The 16252-nt window shown below is 51.8% G+C and overlaps 6 protein-coding genes across 6 annotated transcripts; 3 read left to right on the top strand and 3 right to left on the bottom strand.

Annotated features, from left to right (window-relative positions):
• Positions 1-1605: 1605 nt before the first annotated feature.
• On the top strand, positions 1606-4461 carry BCR38DRAFT_399142 (uncharacterized protein). Its single transcript, XM_040857705.1, has 3 exons — positions 1606-2151; positions 2285-2612; positions 2662-4461. The coding sequence occupies exons 1-3, from the start codon at positions 2055-2057 to the stop codon at positions 4151-4153; spliced, it is 1917 nt and encodes a 638-aa protein (XP_040712343.1). The 5' UTR covers positions 1606-2054; the 3' UTR covers positions 4154-4461.
• Positions 4462-5278: 817 nt separating this feature from the next.
• BCR38DRAFT_412761 (DNA-directed RNA polymerase III, subunit Rpc31) lies at positions 5279-6136 on the bottom strand (the record flags this gene model as incomplete). The annotated part of the gene is made up of 1 exon (XM_040858738.1): positions 5279-6136. The coding sequence occupies one exon, from the start codon at positions 6134-6136 to the stop codon at positions 5279-5281; it is 858 nt and encodes a 285-aa protein (XP_040712342.1).
• Positions 6137-6659: 523 nt separating this feature from the next.
• Positions 6660-7751, top strand: BCR38DRAFT_350946 (uncharacterized protein; the record flags this gene model as incomplete). The annotated part of the gene is made up of 2 exons (XM_040856613.1): positions 6660-6783; positions 6835-7751. The coding sequence occupies 2 exons, from the start codon at positions 6660-6662 to the stop codon at positions 7749-7751; spliced, it is 1041 nt and encodes a 346-aa protein (XP_040712341.1).
• Positions 7752-8798: 1047 nt separating this feature from the next.
• Positions 8799-9242, top strand: BCR38DRAFT_488785 (uncharacterized protein; the record flags this gene model as incomplete). Its single annotated transcript, XM_040864320.1, has 1 exon — positions 8799-9242. The coding sequence occupies one exon, from the start codon at positions 8799-8801 to the stop codon at positions 9240-9242; it is 444 nt and encodes a 147-aa protein (XP_040712340.1).
• A 2439-nt stretch (positions 9243-11681) lies between these two features.
• On the bottom strand, positions 11682-13863 carry BCR38DRAFT_445461 (pyruvate dehydrogenase dihydrolipoamide acetyltransferase). Its single transcript, XM_040861015.1, has 3 exons — positions 13580-13863; positions 13332-13529; positions 11682-13245 (listed from the first exon to the last, which is right to left on the bottom strand). The coding sequence occupies exons 1-3, from the start codon at positions 13634-13636 to the stop codon at positions 12178-12180; spliced, it is 1323 nt and encodes a 440-aa protein (XP_040712339.1). The 5' UTR covers positions 13637-13863; the 3' UTR covers positions 11682-12177.
• Positions 13864-14732: 869 nt separating this feature from the next.
• On the bottom strand, positions 14733-16223 carry BCR38DRAFT_351137 (L-lactate dehydrogenase; the record flags this gene model as incomplete). The annotated part of the gene is made up of 2 exons (XM_040856623.1): positions 14733-14890; positions 14945-16223. 2 exons carry the CDS (start codon positions 16221-16223, stop codon positions 14733-14735), a joined length of 1437 nt encoding a protein of 478 aa, XP_040712338.1.
• Positions 16224-16252: the final 29 nt, after the last annotated feature.

Genomic DNA, 16252 nt, shown 5'->3' with positions numbered 1-16252 from the left:
GATATGACTGGCAGTCCGACATCCTTTTGACCCCCAAACGATCCAAGAACGCATGTCGAGCAACGCTGGCAGGTTTCGTGGATTTGGATCGGCTTCTTTCTTATTCGTTCTAGTCATGCTGCGCCGCTCGCAAATCCGTCTGTAATCGGGGCTTTTCCTCGACTTGGTGCCTCTGTCAGACGTTGAGGTTGGATTAAGGCAACCGTGTCATTCGCCTTGTAGGCAACCGTCCTATATCTCACCGCTAAGGCTGAAATACGGAGTTGCATCATTTGATCAATAGGATCTTGCCGTGTCACATTTTACGACAGTGACATGTTGCGGCCATCAACTGATGGGAATTTTTGGATTAGCGATACCGGACGGCAGCCTCTGTGCATGTCCCGGCGCTTACTATGTGCAAGATGAGAACAACAATTTGGCAATTTTCGTACCCCCTCAATCAGTCCCTGGCGGGAATTTGATTATTTTGGTGGACAGACCGCGCTGTTGTACAGCCTTATGAGTTAATACCCACATTTCTAGCACTCCACTGGGATGGCCCAGGAACGACCTTACTATAGTAGGATGCATCTCCGCTTGAGACTAGAGCCGCTACACCCTACCAACAATGTATGTGAGCTCATGAGATTAGCTAGCGGTATCACAGCACATACAGTTTTTGATGAAAACTTGTCAGGTCGTTCAACATGCGGCCTACAGCTTGGTAAATGAGTGCAAGCACACGGCGGCCGTCTTACCTGCGCCAATCTCTGGCGACAACAGCCTCTTTTCAAAATCAAATGTCAGGTTGAACGATCTCCGATTCCGTTATTAGATCTGCCGGCTCACACGTGCGACAGACACGGTACGATCTGTATGTTGCCGCCGTTCCAGGGCGAGAGGTCCGTCATCAAGACCTACGAGATCTGTACGGTAGTTTTACCGTCACGACGTCGAACGTAGAAACCATTAGACGGAAAGCCGCATGCTGCTCGACAGCCACAAGAAAATATTGAAAGAAAGCTTCCGTACCTACTCTGAAGCTACGAACTCCAGTCCAAATTCGACCAGCTGCATATTTTCTTAGTATGACCTCTAATATTCTTCACCCCGAAGTCAATTCATCCAGGACTCAACCTGATTCCTGGTTGTGCGGTAGCTGCGGATTTAGTTGCATTCAACTAACGCGGAGGTTGATCCATGTCAGATGTGCCGTTAACGAGCCTATCGGCAACAACAAGCTTGCGAAGCATGGCAAATGAAAATATGAAGCTGCAGATTTATGTGAAGGCCAAAAAAGGATGTTTTCTTTTCTCTTTCTCTGATGGTTATTTCTGGTTTGAGGCGGGGTTTTGTAGCCCTGTACTTGGCCGTACCTTCCCATCTGCTGCAAGCACGTCTCGTCAACTGCATGAAAATGTCTTGAGACATTTGTCCCGAGGTTGGCAGATGTTGTGTGACAGAATGAAAGGACCAACGGAACTGAGAAAATACATCTCGATGTCGGACCCAAATGCGTTGCGCTTGGGGTGCGCTTGGGGATCATCAGAAACCTGATGGTGGAGTATTGCAATAGAGTGGTGGCCCAGCAAAAAACTGTTAAGGGGGTAGCAACACACATGCATCCCGTCTGCAATTGAGATCACATGCGGACAAGCTCCCATATCCTGGAAGCCCCAAGAGCTCGCCACGTTGCTGTTGGTTGAATTGACTTTGATGACGTCGTCGCCCGTGCACTTGGGACTTGGAAGCTGGTAAACCGCCAGTTAGCCTTTCATTTGTGTCCAATTGCGGAGAACCGCACGCGAAAACAGGTTGACGCCCGAAAGCTGGCTGGCTAGCTAGCGCCAGCAACTATCTGGGCAGAGGCCGTTCGAGCATTGTTTGGTAGAAAACCAACTCACCAAGTCGCAATTGATCTATACATACGTTCCTCTCGCTTTGCTTTCGGCTTCTGTGACTTCAACTGCGAATTGAGGCTGCCAATCTCCTCGTTTCTCCATCCGTGTCTTCCGGTCAAAGCTCCCATGCAAAATTGTCGGCCATTGTAACTGCAGACAACCTGGATCAACATGGCGAGAGGTCGATTCAGCTTCAGCCGGCTTCTAGGCTGGGACCAACATCCCTCCCACGATCATGACTACCATATTCATGAGTCCCGCCGCCGACGTGAGTACACTGCATTTGAACTCGACCCCATCATTCGTCGCTCTAGCAATTGCCCTGTCTTGTTCTTCTCACCATGTCAACGTCAACACTCGAGTACTTGGGGCTAACATAAGGGCTACCACCCGCTATCAAGTCCTCCCAAGATATCGCGAGCAGAACATCGAGTCTGCCATTCCTGCCCCCGAAGTCACCAAAGTTGCCCTCCGACTGCGATACTTGATTGAAGAGGCTGTCCCCTGCGAGCTCGAGGAGGCACAGATTGTCCGCCCGCATAGCAAGATCATCACCAAGAAAGTTGTCAAGGCTGCAAAGGAGGCGGGCGGGCCGGACCATCAAGCATGTGTGGTGTTCTGTCTGCTGGTCACCAAGCGTTGGTTTAAGCACCAAGCCGTGATCGAGCTTTGGGATGCAGAGCTTCACGCACTCCGGGCGACTGCCTGCGAGGTCATTGCCAAGCAGATGTAAGCGCGGGGTCGGCGGCCCTTCTGAGCACCTGCTAACCTAGTATAGTATTGAATCTGAGGAAGACATAGGCTATCTTCTGCATTCGGTTTTGCTCAAGCGATACTCCATCATGGTCGATGGCGAGGCCACCCCGCCCGTCAATGTTATCGAGAAGGCCGTCGACCTACACGCTTTGAACGTCATCGGCTCTTCCGGTTACCAAAAGTGCGTGACCTATCTCTGGAAAGGATGGCTAGTCCAAGATGAAAACGATCCGGCCAGCTTCATTGATTACAGAGACCGCGATAACACCTCGTTCTGGAACCACCTCGACCCAGACCGGATGCGAGCGCCCATGTACCAGAACGCCGCCCAGCTTCTCATCTCCCTTATATACCTGGCGTTGTACACCGGCGCAATTAACACCATCAACCCAGATGGCGACCTGGACGCTGTTGAAGCTCTCCTCTACATATTCACCTTCGGTTTCATATGCGACGAGTTGACCAAGTTCTGGAAGGCAGGCTACCACATTATTGGGTTCTGGAATGCTTTCAACGCGCTTTTATACTCAATGCTGGTAGTGTCTCTGGTAATGCGCTTTATTGCCTTCAGCCATCCCTGGGATGAGTCGGGCGATCGCCGAAAATTCAATGAGCTCAGCTACAATTTCCTCGCATTCACAGCTCCTCTATTCTGGGCACGACTGCTCCTCTACCTCGACAGTTTCCGCTTCTTCGGGGCCATGCTCGTGGTAGTCAAGGTCATGATGAAGGAAAGCGTCATCTTCTTCGCTTTGCTCTTCGTCATGATCGTTGGCTTTCTCCAGGCTTTCATCGGGATGGACTATGCTGATGACATGGCTGCTGATGATACCGCCTTCATTCTGCAGGCCATGGCGAACGCAGTCATGCAATCCCCTGACTTCAGTGGTTTTGAGAGATTCAGCCCGCCGTTTGGCATCATCTTGTACTACGTCTTCACGTTTGTCATCATGATTGTGCTCCTTAATATCCTTATCGCGCTTTACAACAGCGCCTACGAAGACATCTACGAGAACGCGGACGACGAGTTCTTGGGTCTATTCGCGCAGAAAACGATGCAATTCGTGAGAGCACCAGATGAGAACGTTTTCATCGCCCCGTTCAACTTGATCGAACTATTTTGCCTTATCATTCCTTTCGAGTGGTGGTTGCCCAAGCACATGTACGAGCGTCTCAATGACATCGTCATGGGGACCATCTACTCACCTCTTTTGGTGGCGGCGGCGTTTTTCGAGGTTCACACTGCGAGGGGAATTAGGAGTAACCGCAAACGAGGCGAGGAGGACGACGATACCGTCGAGGAGTGGGAACAGATGGCAGAGGAGATGGATTTCGAGAGCGATGGTTGGTCCAAGATGGTGGCTGAGAGCAAGAGTAATGTCGAGGATGATACGGCTACGGTTGAGGTTAGGGAGCTGAGGAGGGAAGTCGAGAAGCTAACGAAGCTTATTGAGGGGCTGGGAAAGAGTCTTGAGGAAAACGGGAAGAAGGCCGCGAGCCAGGAGCTGATTTAGGTGGTCCCCCGACAAGATGAGAGGGGCTTTTGGTGAACACGAAGAGTGAATAAGCTGGGTTTGCGACTTCATGACTACAATGTGGTGGCGGAGGTGTTTATTGTTGATGCGATATTTGTGACGACTTCGTCTTATAAGTAAGTGATGACTGCGTCTAGGTTATAGTTTGCCAGAGCGAGGGTGGCGTGGGGTTCTGCTTGTGTCTTCGATATTTGTACACACTTACATAGGTTATGATACCAATATTGACCATGACGGCTACAATATCGTGATGAGATCCGAAGATGAATATTCAACGCAAGGATTGATGTGGACACGGAGTTCGATTTGCTTAATTGTATGTCTGAGTGCCGTCCACAAGCATTCACAACTGGGCATGCCTGATTTTACGCCGCCCGTAGTGAAAGGGGCAGAAGCCGACTATTCAGGGGTGGAACATGCGTTCGCAGACGGCAGGGCAAACATTGAGCCGCGTACCAGGGGTTGATTCCTCGAGATGAAGCAGCAGACAACAACACGTTATACCGGCGGGAGATGATTTGTCAGTTTGGGGGAAATCAATGTCCCTCATTGGCTCTGGTTGGCTGGGTTACTAATCCTCTGCCCTACCAAGCTGCAACTCGATGTCCATTGGAAATTGGCCGTATTGCTACGGCATTTGCGGCTCGATCTTATCATACATATCTGAAATTCTCAGGTTCATAAAAATCAAGATGTCATCTTGGCAGCTATTCTATGTCGGATCAAAGTCTCGAGGAATCCATTCCGACCACACCTGCCTGACCCTCGATCCAACCATCTGCAAAGGTTTATCGACCGCTAACAATGTCCCACAACATCCTCTTAACCGGCGTTTCAGGATATCTAGGCGGCACCCTCCTCTCCCGCTGGTCCAGCGCCAACCTTCCCAGGGGAGAGTAAAGATGTAGAACAAAGACCTATCACACTTCGTATTTTCCAAAACGCCGTCCCTATGCAGTCAACTCATACTCCTCCATTCCTTTCGCACCGATCCCAGGCTATCGCGGGACATAACAGAATATCTCGAACAAGCCCTAGCATGGTTCGGAGCTATGCACTAATAATGCCGGTGAGAACCGCCGGGGTAGGCTCTATTCACAGCCACTAAAACTCGACTTCGCCGCCGCCATCCCCATCGTCGTCATCGCCGCCATCAACGCCGTTATCGAAGTATTGCTCAGCGTTGTAGTCGCCACCATCTTCGTCATCCTCGTAGTCATCGTCCTCCGTGACTTCGTGTTCCTCCTCGTCCACATCAACATCGCCTTCGACGTCCTCGTTGTCGCCACCCCCTTCGGCAGCTTCCTCAATCCGCCGGCGGCGCTGCGCCTCAGTCTCGGGCTTGCGCATCATCGCAAAGATTTCATCGTCCGAGTCAGCCAACGGATCCTCTTCGACCGCGATAGACTTCCGTTTGACGCCCTTTCTGGCCGTGGCGGCAGCCTTGGTCTTGGGTCCATCGTGCCCGTCAATCGTGCCCCATAGCTCCGGGGGGAAGAATTCCTTTATGTAGGGTAGTGGTCGTGCAGTCACATCAGGCAGTGTTCGGCTCTCTTCGACGAACTGGTGACTGTATGTAGGCACAGCAGTGAATGGATCAACGGCGGCCTTACTTTTAACGCCGTATTTCGCATTGATCTGTTCCTGGCCGTATGAACGCGACACTGGGTCGGAGAGGTGGGCGGATGCGGTCGAGTCGGGCGCTAGGTACTTGTGCGTGTAGAGGGGGGAGTTGTGGAAGTCGCGGCGGACTTTGACGAAGTAGCGTACGGAGCGCGATTCGGATGCGGTAAGAGGGTGCTTGGAGGCAGGAGGAGGGTTGTGTGTTTTTGGGTAGGTTTCCTGAGGTCGATCGGGAACTTGCACCGAGGGGTCGATTTCCCATGGCAGACCAGGAGGTCCTTTGCGGGCACCACCTCTGCCACCTCTTGCGCCACCTCTACCACCACCTCGTCCAGACATTGTGCGTTAGTTACGTGGAGTCAATACCCGATGGCAAGTTAAAGGTGTCATGAGCAGTGAACTGAGTGAATTGAAGCAGGCACTTGCGATGGGAGATTTGACTCGAACTTTTAAGTGGACCTGCGGGCAAAGGTGGGGCTTCCCTGTTGATCTGACAAGCTCCAATCACCCCGCCATTCTCAATGCAACTTCAAGGCAGTCGCAGGTACGTGGACCCGGAACTGCCAGTATCTTGGTCTGAGCAGCCAGCGTAAGGAAGAGCTGGCTAGGTTAGCACTCGATTCTTGAGGCTTTAGTGAAACAATTTCTTCATACAGACTCTATTTATGCTTGTGGCACAGCCTTACCTTGAGCTTTCTCATTTTCACTAGGTTTCTTCAAGTGAACACAGCTACCACTAGCATTCGGCAGGGAACTTGGATTCGACAAACAAGTTCGACTTCTCGAAGTCAAACATACTTTGTCCGCATCCATTCCCATATCGTTCAATTACATTATTTGTATGTCGAGAATCGCCATCAAAATGTCTGACACCGTCCCCGTCGCCGGTGTCGACGAGCTGGAGAGCCATCTCGATGCGGTCCTGGCAAACACAAGTCTGCCTCTGAACGAGAAGTTGTTTGACGACGTGGGCCTTCAGCTATCCGGTAGGCATGGTGTTTGGGCTCGTTTGCTTATTATGTACTAATATGGATTAGATGCCAATACGGTCCCTTTGATACCCCGGCTGCTACCCAAGATCACCGCGATTCTTCAGGTGTTCTCCGCTGAGCCGACCGTCCTCTGCGAATTGACTATGAAGCTACTTCGGCCTCTCACCTTCAGCCAGATTATTACCATGACCACCCAAGAAGCCATAATTCAAGCTCTGCGATCCCCCTGGCCGTCCGCCGTTATCCTTGGCATGGCCATCCTCGAGAAAGCTCAATCCCCCAGCGAAGCCACTATTCTGGGCTCGATGAAGGACGTCGTGTCCAGCTTCGTGGAGAGGTGGCTGGATTGCCCTGATGTTAGCGTGGGCGAAATGGGAAACAGAACTCTGCTGGGTTTGCTGGAAATCGATTGCGACGTGCCATTACCAGACGCCAACGGACTCTTGACAGTTGCACAACGGGAACCGCAAGGCCAGGGCTTCCTGTGGCGCAGGATATTCACAGATCCCTCTATATACGTTTTGTTACTGTCGCTGACGACACGGGTTGGAGGGCTTCCAGAGAGACAACGATGCCTCGCCCAAGGCCGCCTACTTCGCGTCTTACCTCGAATGTCCGAGTTGAACCTACCCCGGCTGTGCGCAACCAAGTTCGACGACCTGAATCGGCGTTGTGCGCAGGTCGATGGAAATTACGGTCTACTCCAGTTCGCGGCACTTCATATGGTGGACAAGACAGACGAACTCATGCACCTCATCCTCATCGATTTTTTCAAGTCTCTGGTTGCTGTTCATTGCCAGACGCCTGACGCTGATTTCAAGACCGAGACCATAAAGAAATTGGTGCACGATGCAAATGACAACATATTAAGGGATGCGCTTCTGGGCTTTCCTTCCGAGGATCCAGATGCTGAATCCGAAGTGGTTGAGAAGTTGACTTCCTTTATAGACAAGGTGGTGTGACGTGAAGTATGAGGTGATTATGATACCCCCGACAATGCATGATTAGCATTGAGACAAGGCTCGGCGTTAGGTAGACCTTCGTTTTGATTCATGACTATCCCACAGGATAATCTCAGTTACCCAATAGCGCAGAATTGACTATGCCAGATAACCATGCTACTTGTGATCAATCCCCTTGTTTCATACTAATGGAGTTACCATTTTGAGGTATTGTTGAGATGTACAGATATTGGTATTTGAGTGATCTAGGATGGTTACTAAACGTCAATTTATATTGTACATCAAACCACTCAGTGTCGCAGTTGGGTTGATCTGAACACGTGTCGGTTCCAACAGCGTTCAGTTCTCCGACGTAGAAGCCCTCCTGTCCAGCTCCAGCCAAAAGCAAAAAAGGGAGCCGAGTCCTTAGCGACCTACACCCATGGCCCTTGAGCAACACCACAACTATTGGACCAGCAATCGGCCTGTCAACCACTTCAAGTACCGCAAAGCCATACACGCGCGCAACTCGGTCTTGAGCATACCCTGTGCCGAGGCGAGCACGCCGGGCGAGATACAGTGACGGAATATCCCGCAGCCGAGCGAGATGGCCTGATTCAAAGACCCTACATTACAGGGCCAGACGACATTCCCGCTATGGGTGCGTGAGCATGGCGGTTGAGGCCATGAAAGCTGTTGCTTTGGCACTGGTGCCGTTATCAGTCTGGTCAGGCTGATGCATTTGGAGATCCCGCGTGATATTGTACTTGAAGACGACGCTGCTAGTGTGGAGACAATATTCAGCGATTCCTCGGTCCAAGTTAATAGGCAGGGTCAGCCAACCTTGACATTGGGGTCAGCACGGCGGCAACTACGTCTTCGGGTTGACGGGCTCTTGACGGTGTATGTGCATCGTACGCGTTTACTCATATCTCGAGCGGCTTCTTCCTCCCGAATGAGGAGGCGTTTGGCAAGAAATCCAGCCGTATGGCCTTCAAGACGTTCAATAGGGAGAAGTAGATCGCGGGACAGGGGTTCGATAAGGGCGTGTACGATGTTTTAGTCGCTATGAGCGTACTACACGCATCGTTCAACGGGCAAGCGGCCCTGCCCAACATCCGCCGGCTGCTGAACCCAGACCTGTTTATCCTCGTGTGCGAGCTCACGCCTACCAATCTTCTCTTGACGGATATGACGGTTGGTACGCTGCCCGGATGGTGGTTTATTCTGAGACGGGGAGGCCTTTGGGTCAGTCGGTGGGATGTCACACTTAAGAAGACGGGGTTCGTCGGCATCGATACCATGACGCCGAATATTAGCTCCTTGCTGCCTGCAAATTTGTTCATTTCTCACGCGGTGGATTTCAAAATCATGTTGCTGCGCGGACCGTTCGCTGCAAAGGGGCGTTACCCGGCTGTGCGGACCGATGCGCTGGCTGTTATTGGAGGAACCACGTCATCTATGTGCAGACAGTTGTGTTTTTTCACTGCGCACCGCTTCAAGGTTAAATAATTATCCAACACAGAAGGATTTCGTGTCCTCCAACATGGCCAAGGCTGCTGCATGCTGTTCAGGGGTCGTTACTGAGCTATCCTTCGTCGACCTAGATGGGCCTTACCTAGAAAACCTAATGGCTCACAAGTTTTCTGCGGTAAAGACACCGTAGTCCACCGCTGGTACATTGATCTGGGCAACGAGCGGATCGAGAGACATCAACCCCTTCAGTTACATGACGACAGGCCTTTCCCACATGGTGAAGAAGGAATAATTTGGGCGTCTAGAGATTCGACCTCAACGCCATGGCGTATGGGGGTGCCATTTAGGAAGAAATAGTCACGAGACTGCTGAGAAACATGGTTCTTAAATAGTTAGGGCACAAACATCATCGACGACGGCAGAGCCGCAGGTATTCCGGAACGGAGAGAAACAGCTCATCAGAAGGTTGTTTCCAGACGTGGAGAAAAGCCAGCGGTATAATTCGAGGCGACTGGACGTTTTCACGACAGCCAGGCCAGCCGGAGAGACACTGCAGCTTGTGGAAATTGCCCAAGCTCATGGCGGGAGGGGTCTAAAACTTTGCAAAGTGTCGCCCCTGAATCTCTCCCTCGTGCCTAGGGATGCTACACCCCGCAAAATGATAATGATGAAATAGTTGCTTCAGCACCTGGGTGCAGGCGGCCTGGGCTTTTTCCAGTTGTGTGCCGAGACGAACGCGGATATAAGTTAGGCGACGCTCGCTCTGTCTAGCACTAGTTACTCCTCCACGAATGTCACGAATGTGCCCACACAGTGGTGCATTGCGCTGCACAAAGACAAACCGGCTGCTTTGACGCTGGTCTCAGTGGTGGCCTATCTTGTGGCGGAGCATGTCCTGTCGCTGATGCTCAGAGGTGGCGCTTTGGTCATCCGCGAGCCTGAGGCAGATCCGCAGTCGGCTATACGGATCAAGGCCAATAAAAGGATGTTCATGTGGTATTCACGAGGGCCAAAAAGTCTGAGAGAGAGGATGAGGGCAGTACCTCGTCCATGTTCTTCCTTCATCCCAACTTCCCTCGGCATGTCGTATAAGCCGTGATCCCTGCTTGTGTTTCCGTGTTTTGCCATTTGTCACTAGGCAGCACATCAGATGATGTCCGAGCTGCTATCAACAGCTGTTCGCCGCCGGCATGTCTAAGGATCAGAAAGGAGGCCGCGCTGAGCCACGGAGCCAATACGTTCTCTGACACGGAACCATCGATGACGACAAGATTGGCACAACTATTACATCAAGTCTGAGAGGTTGCCCTACGACTAGCCTTTCCCTTCTCTGTCGATGCAGTGGAAAAATAATTCTTTAGAATTTTATTCCCACCAACCATCCATGAAAGAGCCGTTGGCCGTCGTAGACTGGACATCCACTTCGTCTTTGTCAGTCTCAGCCGTAGTGCAGCCCATTGACACAGGAACACTCTTCCTCTGGAAAAGGAGAAACAGAACTCGACTTCTTCATTGTCATCCCGGCCCAATTAACCTCCGTATATAAAATTCATACTGGAACAATATCATCGATTACGAATATCGTGGTTATATCGTAGTCTTTTGACAAGGCTTGGGTGGATGAGCCCATCTTTCATGCTCATCAGGTAGTTCCTCATCGGATGCAGTCTGGTGATCATATATCCGGACTTGGACAGCTCCATCCCCCACCCCCTTCCACAGGCTGGACATCAACGCGTACCGCACGCAGCGCAACCACAACCAGAAAGCTTCCGAACGGACGGATTAAATAGCGAATTCCACTATTGATACACGGGCATATTTCCAGCGAACCGGGGCTCTGTTGTTTTTAATCTGGTAACGAAGATCGATCTAAGACACGCTTATCCAGTCACCATTCACAGACTATAGTGGTTTCAAGTATTTGAGTAACATTACAGGACGTGCTACTAGCGCGTTAGTAAGATGATTCATCGAGTCTGCCGTTGATCCATATCATGACTACCAGCTGATTAACAATTCATGGCCAATATCCGCAAAGAAAGAGATAGAATCGCAGTTAAACGGCTTTGTCTGGAAGTCTAGGGGATCCAAGAGGGTTATACGACATACGTTGTGAGTGACATGTGCTATGTGGAGTACATGGTGAGACATGCTACACACCAACTGCCACGAGAGCCAGCATTTGGGATCAGGGTTCCGCGCAGTTGTGTACAATGAGGGAGGAGTGTTGGCAACACGCACTCGGTTTGCGCTTGCAAGCGCCGGCCCGAAACTGAAAATGACAGATCACAAGCCTAGCTGAACTCATCCCTGTAGGTGTTTGAAGAAAAGCAGAATGTTTCACCAACACATTCTGTGCTTATCAGATGCGTACTAGTTGACATGAAGCGTCACTAGAAGAGAACTATTCGACAAGATCCAATCCACGTTGGTTCTGGTGAAATCGTGCAACAGAGCCCTAGAATAGTATTGCCACGACCGAAAATTTATATTACCTACTAGTTCCATCTAGGGAGCCTACATGTGTGACGTAGTTCACAAAATAAGAAATATAGGCACACGTGGACTCGTTTCAATGTATAGCCATATACATACACCTGTAGGGTAAAGCCAAGTTGTATAGCTATTGTTCCTAGATTGGGCGCATATTGCTGTGAATCTGAGTTGAGAAAGCCTGTAATGTATGAGACCCCGATTTGATCAACCTGAGACATCCCATCATCGACATATCAAAGTCCCGCATTCGATCGACTCAAGGCATCGTATCAGCACCAATTCCAGCCTTTCCATAGTTAAGGTTTGAAAAGTCCATATGCGTCATTTAGTCTAGCTATACTACAGTGACGCCCTGATCATGCCATGAATTACGCCGAATTATACCACGGGTTACGAAACTGGAATAATACATCCGCCAAACTGCCCAGCTCAGATGCGTCGTCTTGGTTCGTTATAGCAGAGCGCTTATGCTTTATAGCAGGAAATCCAAGGGGTTCTCAACCACCTTCTTCAGGGCCTTGACCCACTCAGCACCGACCGCACCGTCGACGACCTTGTGGTCGAACGAAGCCGTGACCTTGATCTGGTCGTCCCATTCGATGGTGGTGCCCTCGGCCGTTTCAACCGGGATGGCGACCTTCTTGGTGGTACCGACGGCGAGGATGGCGGCTTGAGGGGGGTTGATGACAGCGGTGAAGCTGTCGACTGAGTCGTTCATGCCCATGTTGGAGATGGAGATGGTTCCGCCCTGGTACTGCTCGGGCTTGAGCTTGCCATCACGGGCAAGCTTGGCCAGTTCCTTGACCTTGGCGGAGATGGACTGCAGACCGCGAGACTCGGCACCAGTGACAATAGGGGTAATCAGACCGTTAGGGGTGGCGACAGCGACAGAGACGTCGACGTTTTTGAACTGGCGGATGAAATCACCCTGCCACGAGGCGTTGGCGGCGGGCACCTTCTGGCAAGCAACAGCGATGGCCTTGATCAGGAAGTCGTTGACGGACAGCTTGTACTTGCCCTCGCCGGAGCTGTTGAGGGCCTGGCGAAGCTTCAGGAGCTTGGAGACGGAGAGCTGGCTGGTGACGAAGAAGTGGGGGTTGTTCTGGGTGGACTCTTGCAGGCGCTTGGCGATGGTCTTGCGCATGTTCGTAAGCGGGATATCCTCGTACGAAGAAACGGCAGCGGCAGAAGTGCTTCCAGAAGATCCGGAGCCGGAAACAGCCTTCTTGACATCTTCCTCGGTGATCTTGCCACCGAGGCCAGTGCCCTTAAGTCCAGACACGGGGATTCCCTTCTCGATGGCCAAGCTCTTGGCAGCTGCGCTAATATTGGGCTCACGCTCGAGAGCACTCTGGAGTTTCTTTCCGTCGGAAACATATTGCTCAACTTTCGGTGCGGGGGTGTCCTCGGGTGCGGATTCGGACTTGGACTCAGAAGACGATTTCTCGTCCTTTGGTGGGGCAGCGTCGCCGGCGTCGTTCAGGGTGAAGGACTCGAAAGCTGACACGTCGGTACCTTCCTCAACGAGAACAGCGATTGGCTGGAGGGACGTCAGCATGAGGGAAATTCAATACGGGAGCGGCGCTGGAGCTTTGTGGCACATCAATGGCAGTTGTGAGGACGTACGTTACCAACGGGGACGTCCTTCTCGCCGGCATCTCTCAGGATCTTGGCGATCACACCATCTTCCTGAAATTCGAAGTCCATTTGCGCCTTATCTGTCTCAATCTCGACCAAGACATCGCCCGGTGCGATCGCGTCTCCCGCCTTCTTTTGCCAAGCACCGATACCTCCAGACGTCATCGTCGGCGACAGCGCCGGCATCTTGATGACTGTGTGGGGGGGAACGAGGCGTACCATCGTGCCAGTTGGACCTGGGACAATCTGGCCGTCGATTGAACGACGCGCCGGCGGAGAACGGCGCTGAACATGCTGGGCGACAGAGACGGACTGAGGGGGATGATGAAAGGAACGTCGATGCGCAGGAGGAAGAGGAGGATGGAAAAAAGATTCCAATTGAAGGAATCGGGGTATATGGCGGGAGATCTTTTTGGAATTGCCCTCTGCTGGCGGGATATTTTCGTCCAAGGATTCGACCAGGTCTCGCAGAAAGCCAATTCGCAGCTGCAGTTTTTTTTGAATGGAAACGTTGGGAGCTCCGAACAGGTTGGAGTAATGTGCACTATTCCTTTTGGGGACTAATCTCACCTGTTACCCCCCAAGCCCATCTGTTCCGCGATCGGCTACTGATTGGTTAGGTGGAGCAACAGTGTTGAAGTGAGTTTGGCACCACCTCGGGTGGCCTTGCATGTTTGTTCCAGTGCCATTGCTAGGACCGTCTCCAAGTCGGAAGATTTCAGCGAGAGTCGTTGTGGTTGTTCTTCGACAAAATGCCATGCTCACGGTCAGCTATTTTCGTACGAAGTGGCACGCCAAAGTTATGTTCGTGAACGGCGGCTGAAGCTCTAGCTGTAGTTGACAGCGCAAGCTTCAACGCTCATACATGGCGCTACGCAAATCTCACGCCCCAACAGCTTGGTTACAAGAAACGCCGTTTTGGCGACTTTCAAACCCTTGACCAAATATAAGTGTAAGTACAGTGCATTCATTGCATATTTTAACGTAAGTAGCAACTCAACCAAGACCATGCAAAAGCTCTTCAACCAAAATTCACGGAAATTTGATACAGTGCCGACGTTAGTTGCATCGTGCTGCGGATCCATCGCACATTAAAGCCTGGAGCAATCCCTTCGTCCACGCGGAAATATAATACATTTCTTGTCGCGTTATTTTTCCAACTCAGGCGACAGCCAAACGAACTCCAAACTCAAGAGTCGAGTGGCCTAATTGGGTATGAAGCTTGGTTCTGAAGTGGCTGGCTCTGGCTTACCATGTAAAAGCTTCATCAAAAGGGTTGTATGATGGGGGGTGCTCATTCTGTCGGTGTTGCATGTTCCATTGATGCGAACAACCTCAAGACCAGTAGGAAGCTGGTTTCATATCCCACAATCAAGTGCTAGTCGACGGTTATAGCCTGCTTCGGACAATCTTCCTGGCCCAAGGATGATTCTGTCCGCGGTGAACATAGGGGTCGAGAGCCGTCGTGTTCACCAAACCAGGATGCGCTTGACTAAGAGATGTGATACCCGAGAGTTGCATCGCTACGCGCAACTCGTCACTCAAAACTAACCAATATCAGCCAAATGTTTCGCTATCAGAAGTCTCGGGGCTTAACTTACTGTCTACTGCGTGCTTCACCCCTTCATCGCCATAAGTCGCGGCATAAAAGAACGGCCGCCCAAGACAGACGGCACTGGCCCCGAGGCAAATCGCCTTGAGGATATCGGTACCCCGGCGAATCCCCCCATCGATGAAGACCTCCATCTTTTCAAGAACTTCGGGGCAATCCGCCTGAATCTCCATCAGAGTCAAGATACATGGCGGGGCCGTATCGAGGGCCCGGCCTCCGTGGTTGGAAAGGTAGATTCCTCCGCAGCCATAGTCAAGCGCCTTCTTCGCATCTGCGGCACACTGGATCCCTTTGAGGACGATGGGAAGTCTCGTCAAGTCTTTCAGCCATTGTATGTCGCTCCACTGGAAGGTGCATGTAATGGCCCCATTAGAACCGCGCGCGAGTGTCTCGGCGGAACCCGTCTTGGGGGGTTTGGAAGCAGCGACTTTAGCCTTATATCGCTGGATGGATTCTCGTTTCGACATCACGGGCAGGTCGACCGTCAACATGATGGCGGTGGCTTTAAGCTCCACGACCTGTCTAAGCAGCGCTTCAGTGCGGTTACGGTCGCTGTAAACGTACAGCTGGAAGAAAAACGGATGTGCAGGTGGCAGCTCAGAGACGATTTCATCTACTGAGAATGAGGACAGTGTCGGTATCATCATGGTGGTCCCCATAGCCGCCAATCCCCGAGCCAGAGCCAGCTCGCCCTCGGGATGGACTAACTTGGCCGAGGCAAAGGGAGCGTTGAAGATGGGCAAATCGAACTTGACACCGAATATTTCGGTACTCATATCACAACGGCTCACATCCTCCAGGATGCGGGGACGGAGTAACAGCCGACGGTAATACTCGCCGTTTGCAGCCTTGGTGAAGCAATCGTCCGTGGCGCCGGAGATCTGAGCCCACGCAGCCTCGGGAAGGGTTTGCGAGGCGACTTCTTCGAAGTCGTGCATGTTCAGTATCATCTCTAACGGCCGCATCGCCTTGACAGCCGATGCTGCAGCTGCCTCGTCAACAGGCTTGGTGGCGGTCAAGGTGTCATCGTCGAAGTCGCCGATTTTCTTGTCTAGGCCGAGTTGACTAGCAAGTAAACCCGGGCCGTGGATGGCATTGTATACTTGGCTCGCGTCGCGGCCGAGATACTCTTTGATGATGTCCTCGCCGCCGGGGTGCTGGGATGCGAAGCCGGATACGTCCCATATCGCGCCGTTAATGGCGACCCAGCCATCGTCTTCATTACTGTGCTGCTTAAGCACGTTCACGTTGATCTTGGTTGCCGCCATCGGTGCTGCCTGGTTTCCGGTTACTTCTG

Source organism: Pseudomassariella vexata (genome assembly GCF_002105095.1).
Source record: "Pseudomassariella vexata strain CBS 129021 chromosome Unknown BCR38scaffold_13, whole genome shotgun sequence".
In the NCBI taxonomy this organism is placed as follows: domain Eukaryota; kingdom Fungi; phylum Ascomycota; class Sordariomycetes; order Amphisphaeriales; family Pseudomassariaceae; genus Pseudomassariella; species Pseudomassariella vexata.
This window is presented reverse-complemented; position numbering and strand designations above follow the sequence as displayed.

Excerpts from the sequence above, each read along its gene's own strand:
- BCR38DRAFT_399142 (XM_040857705.1), top strand. The coding sequence starts at position 2,055 with ATGGCGAGAGGTCGATTCAGCTTCAGCCGGCTTCTAGGCTGGGACCAA. Across the intron at positions 2,152-2,284 it reads TCATGAGTCCCGCCGCCGAC|TCCTCCCAAGATATCGCGAG; the intron begins GTGAGTACACTG and ends CCCGCTATCAAG. Across the intron at positions 2,613-2,661 it reads GAGGTCATTGCCAAGCAGAT|TATTGAATCTGAGGAAGACA; the intron begins GTAAGCGCGGGG and ends AACCTAGTATAG.
- BCR38DRAFT_445461 (XM_040861015.1), bottom strand. The coding sequence starts at position 13,636 with ATGTTCAGCGCCGTTCTCCGCCGGCGCGTCGTTCAATCGACGGCCAGA. Across the intron at positions 13,530-13,579 it reads CGACGGCCAGATTGTCCCAG|ATGCCGGCGCTGTCGCCGAC; the intron begins GTCCAACTGGCA and ends ACAGTCATCAAG. Across the intron at positions 13,246-13,331 it reads AGGACGTCCCCGTTGGTAAC|CCAATCGCTGTTCTCGTTGA; the intron begins GTACGTCCTCAC and ends ACGTCCCTCCAG.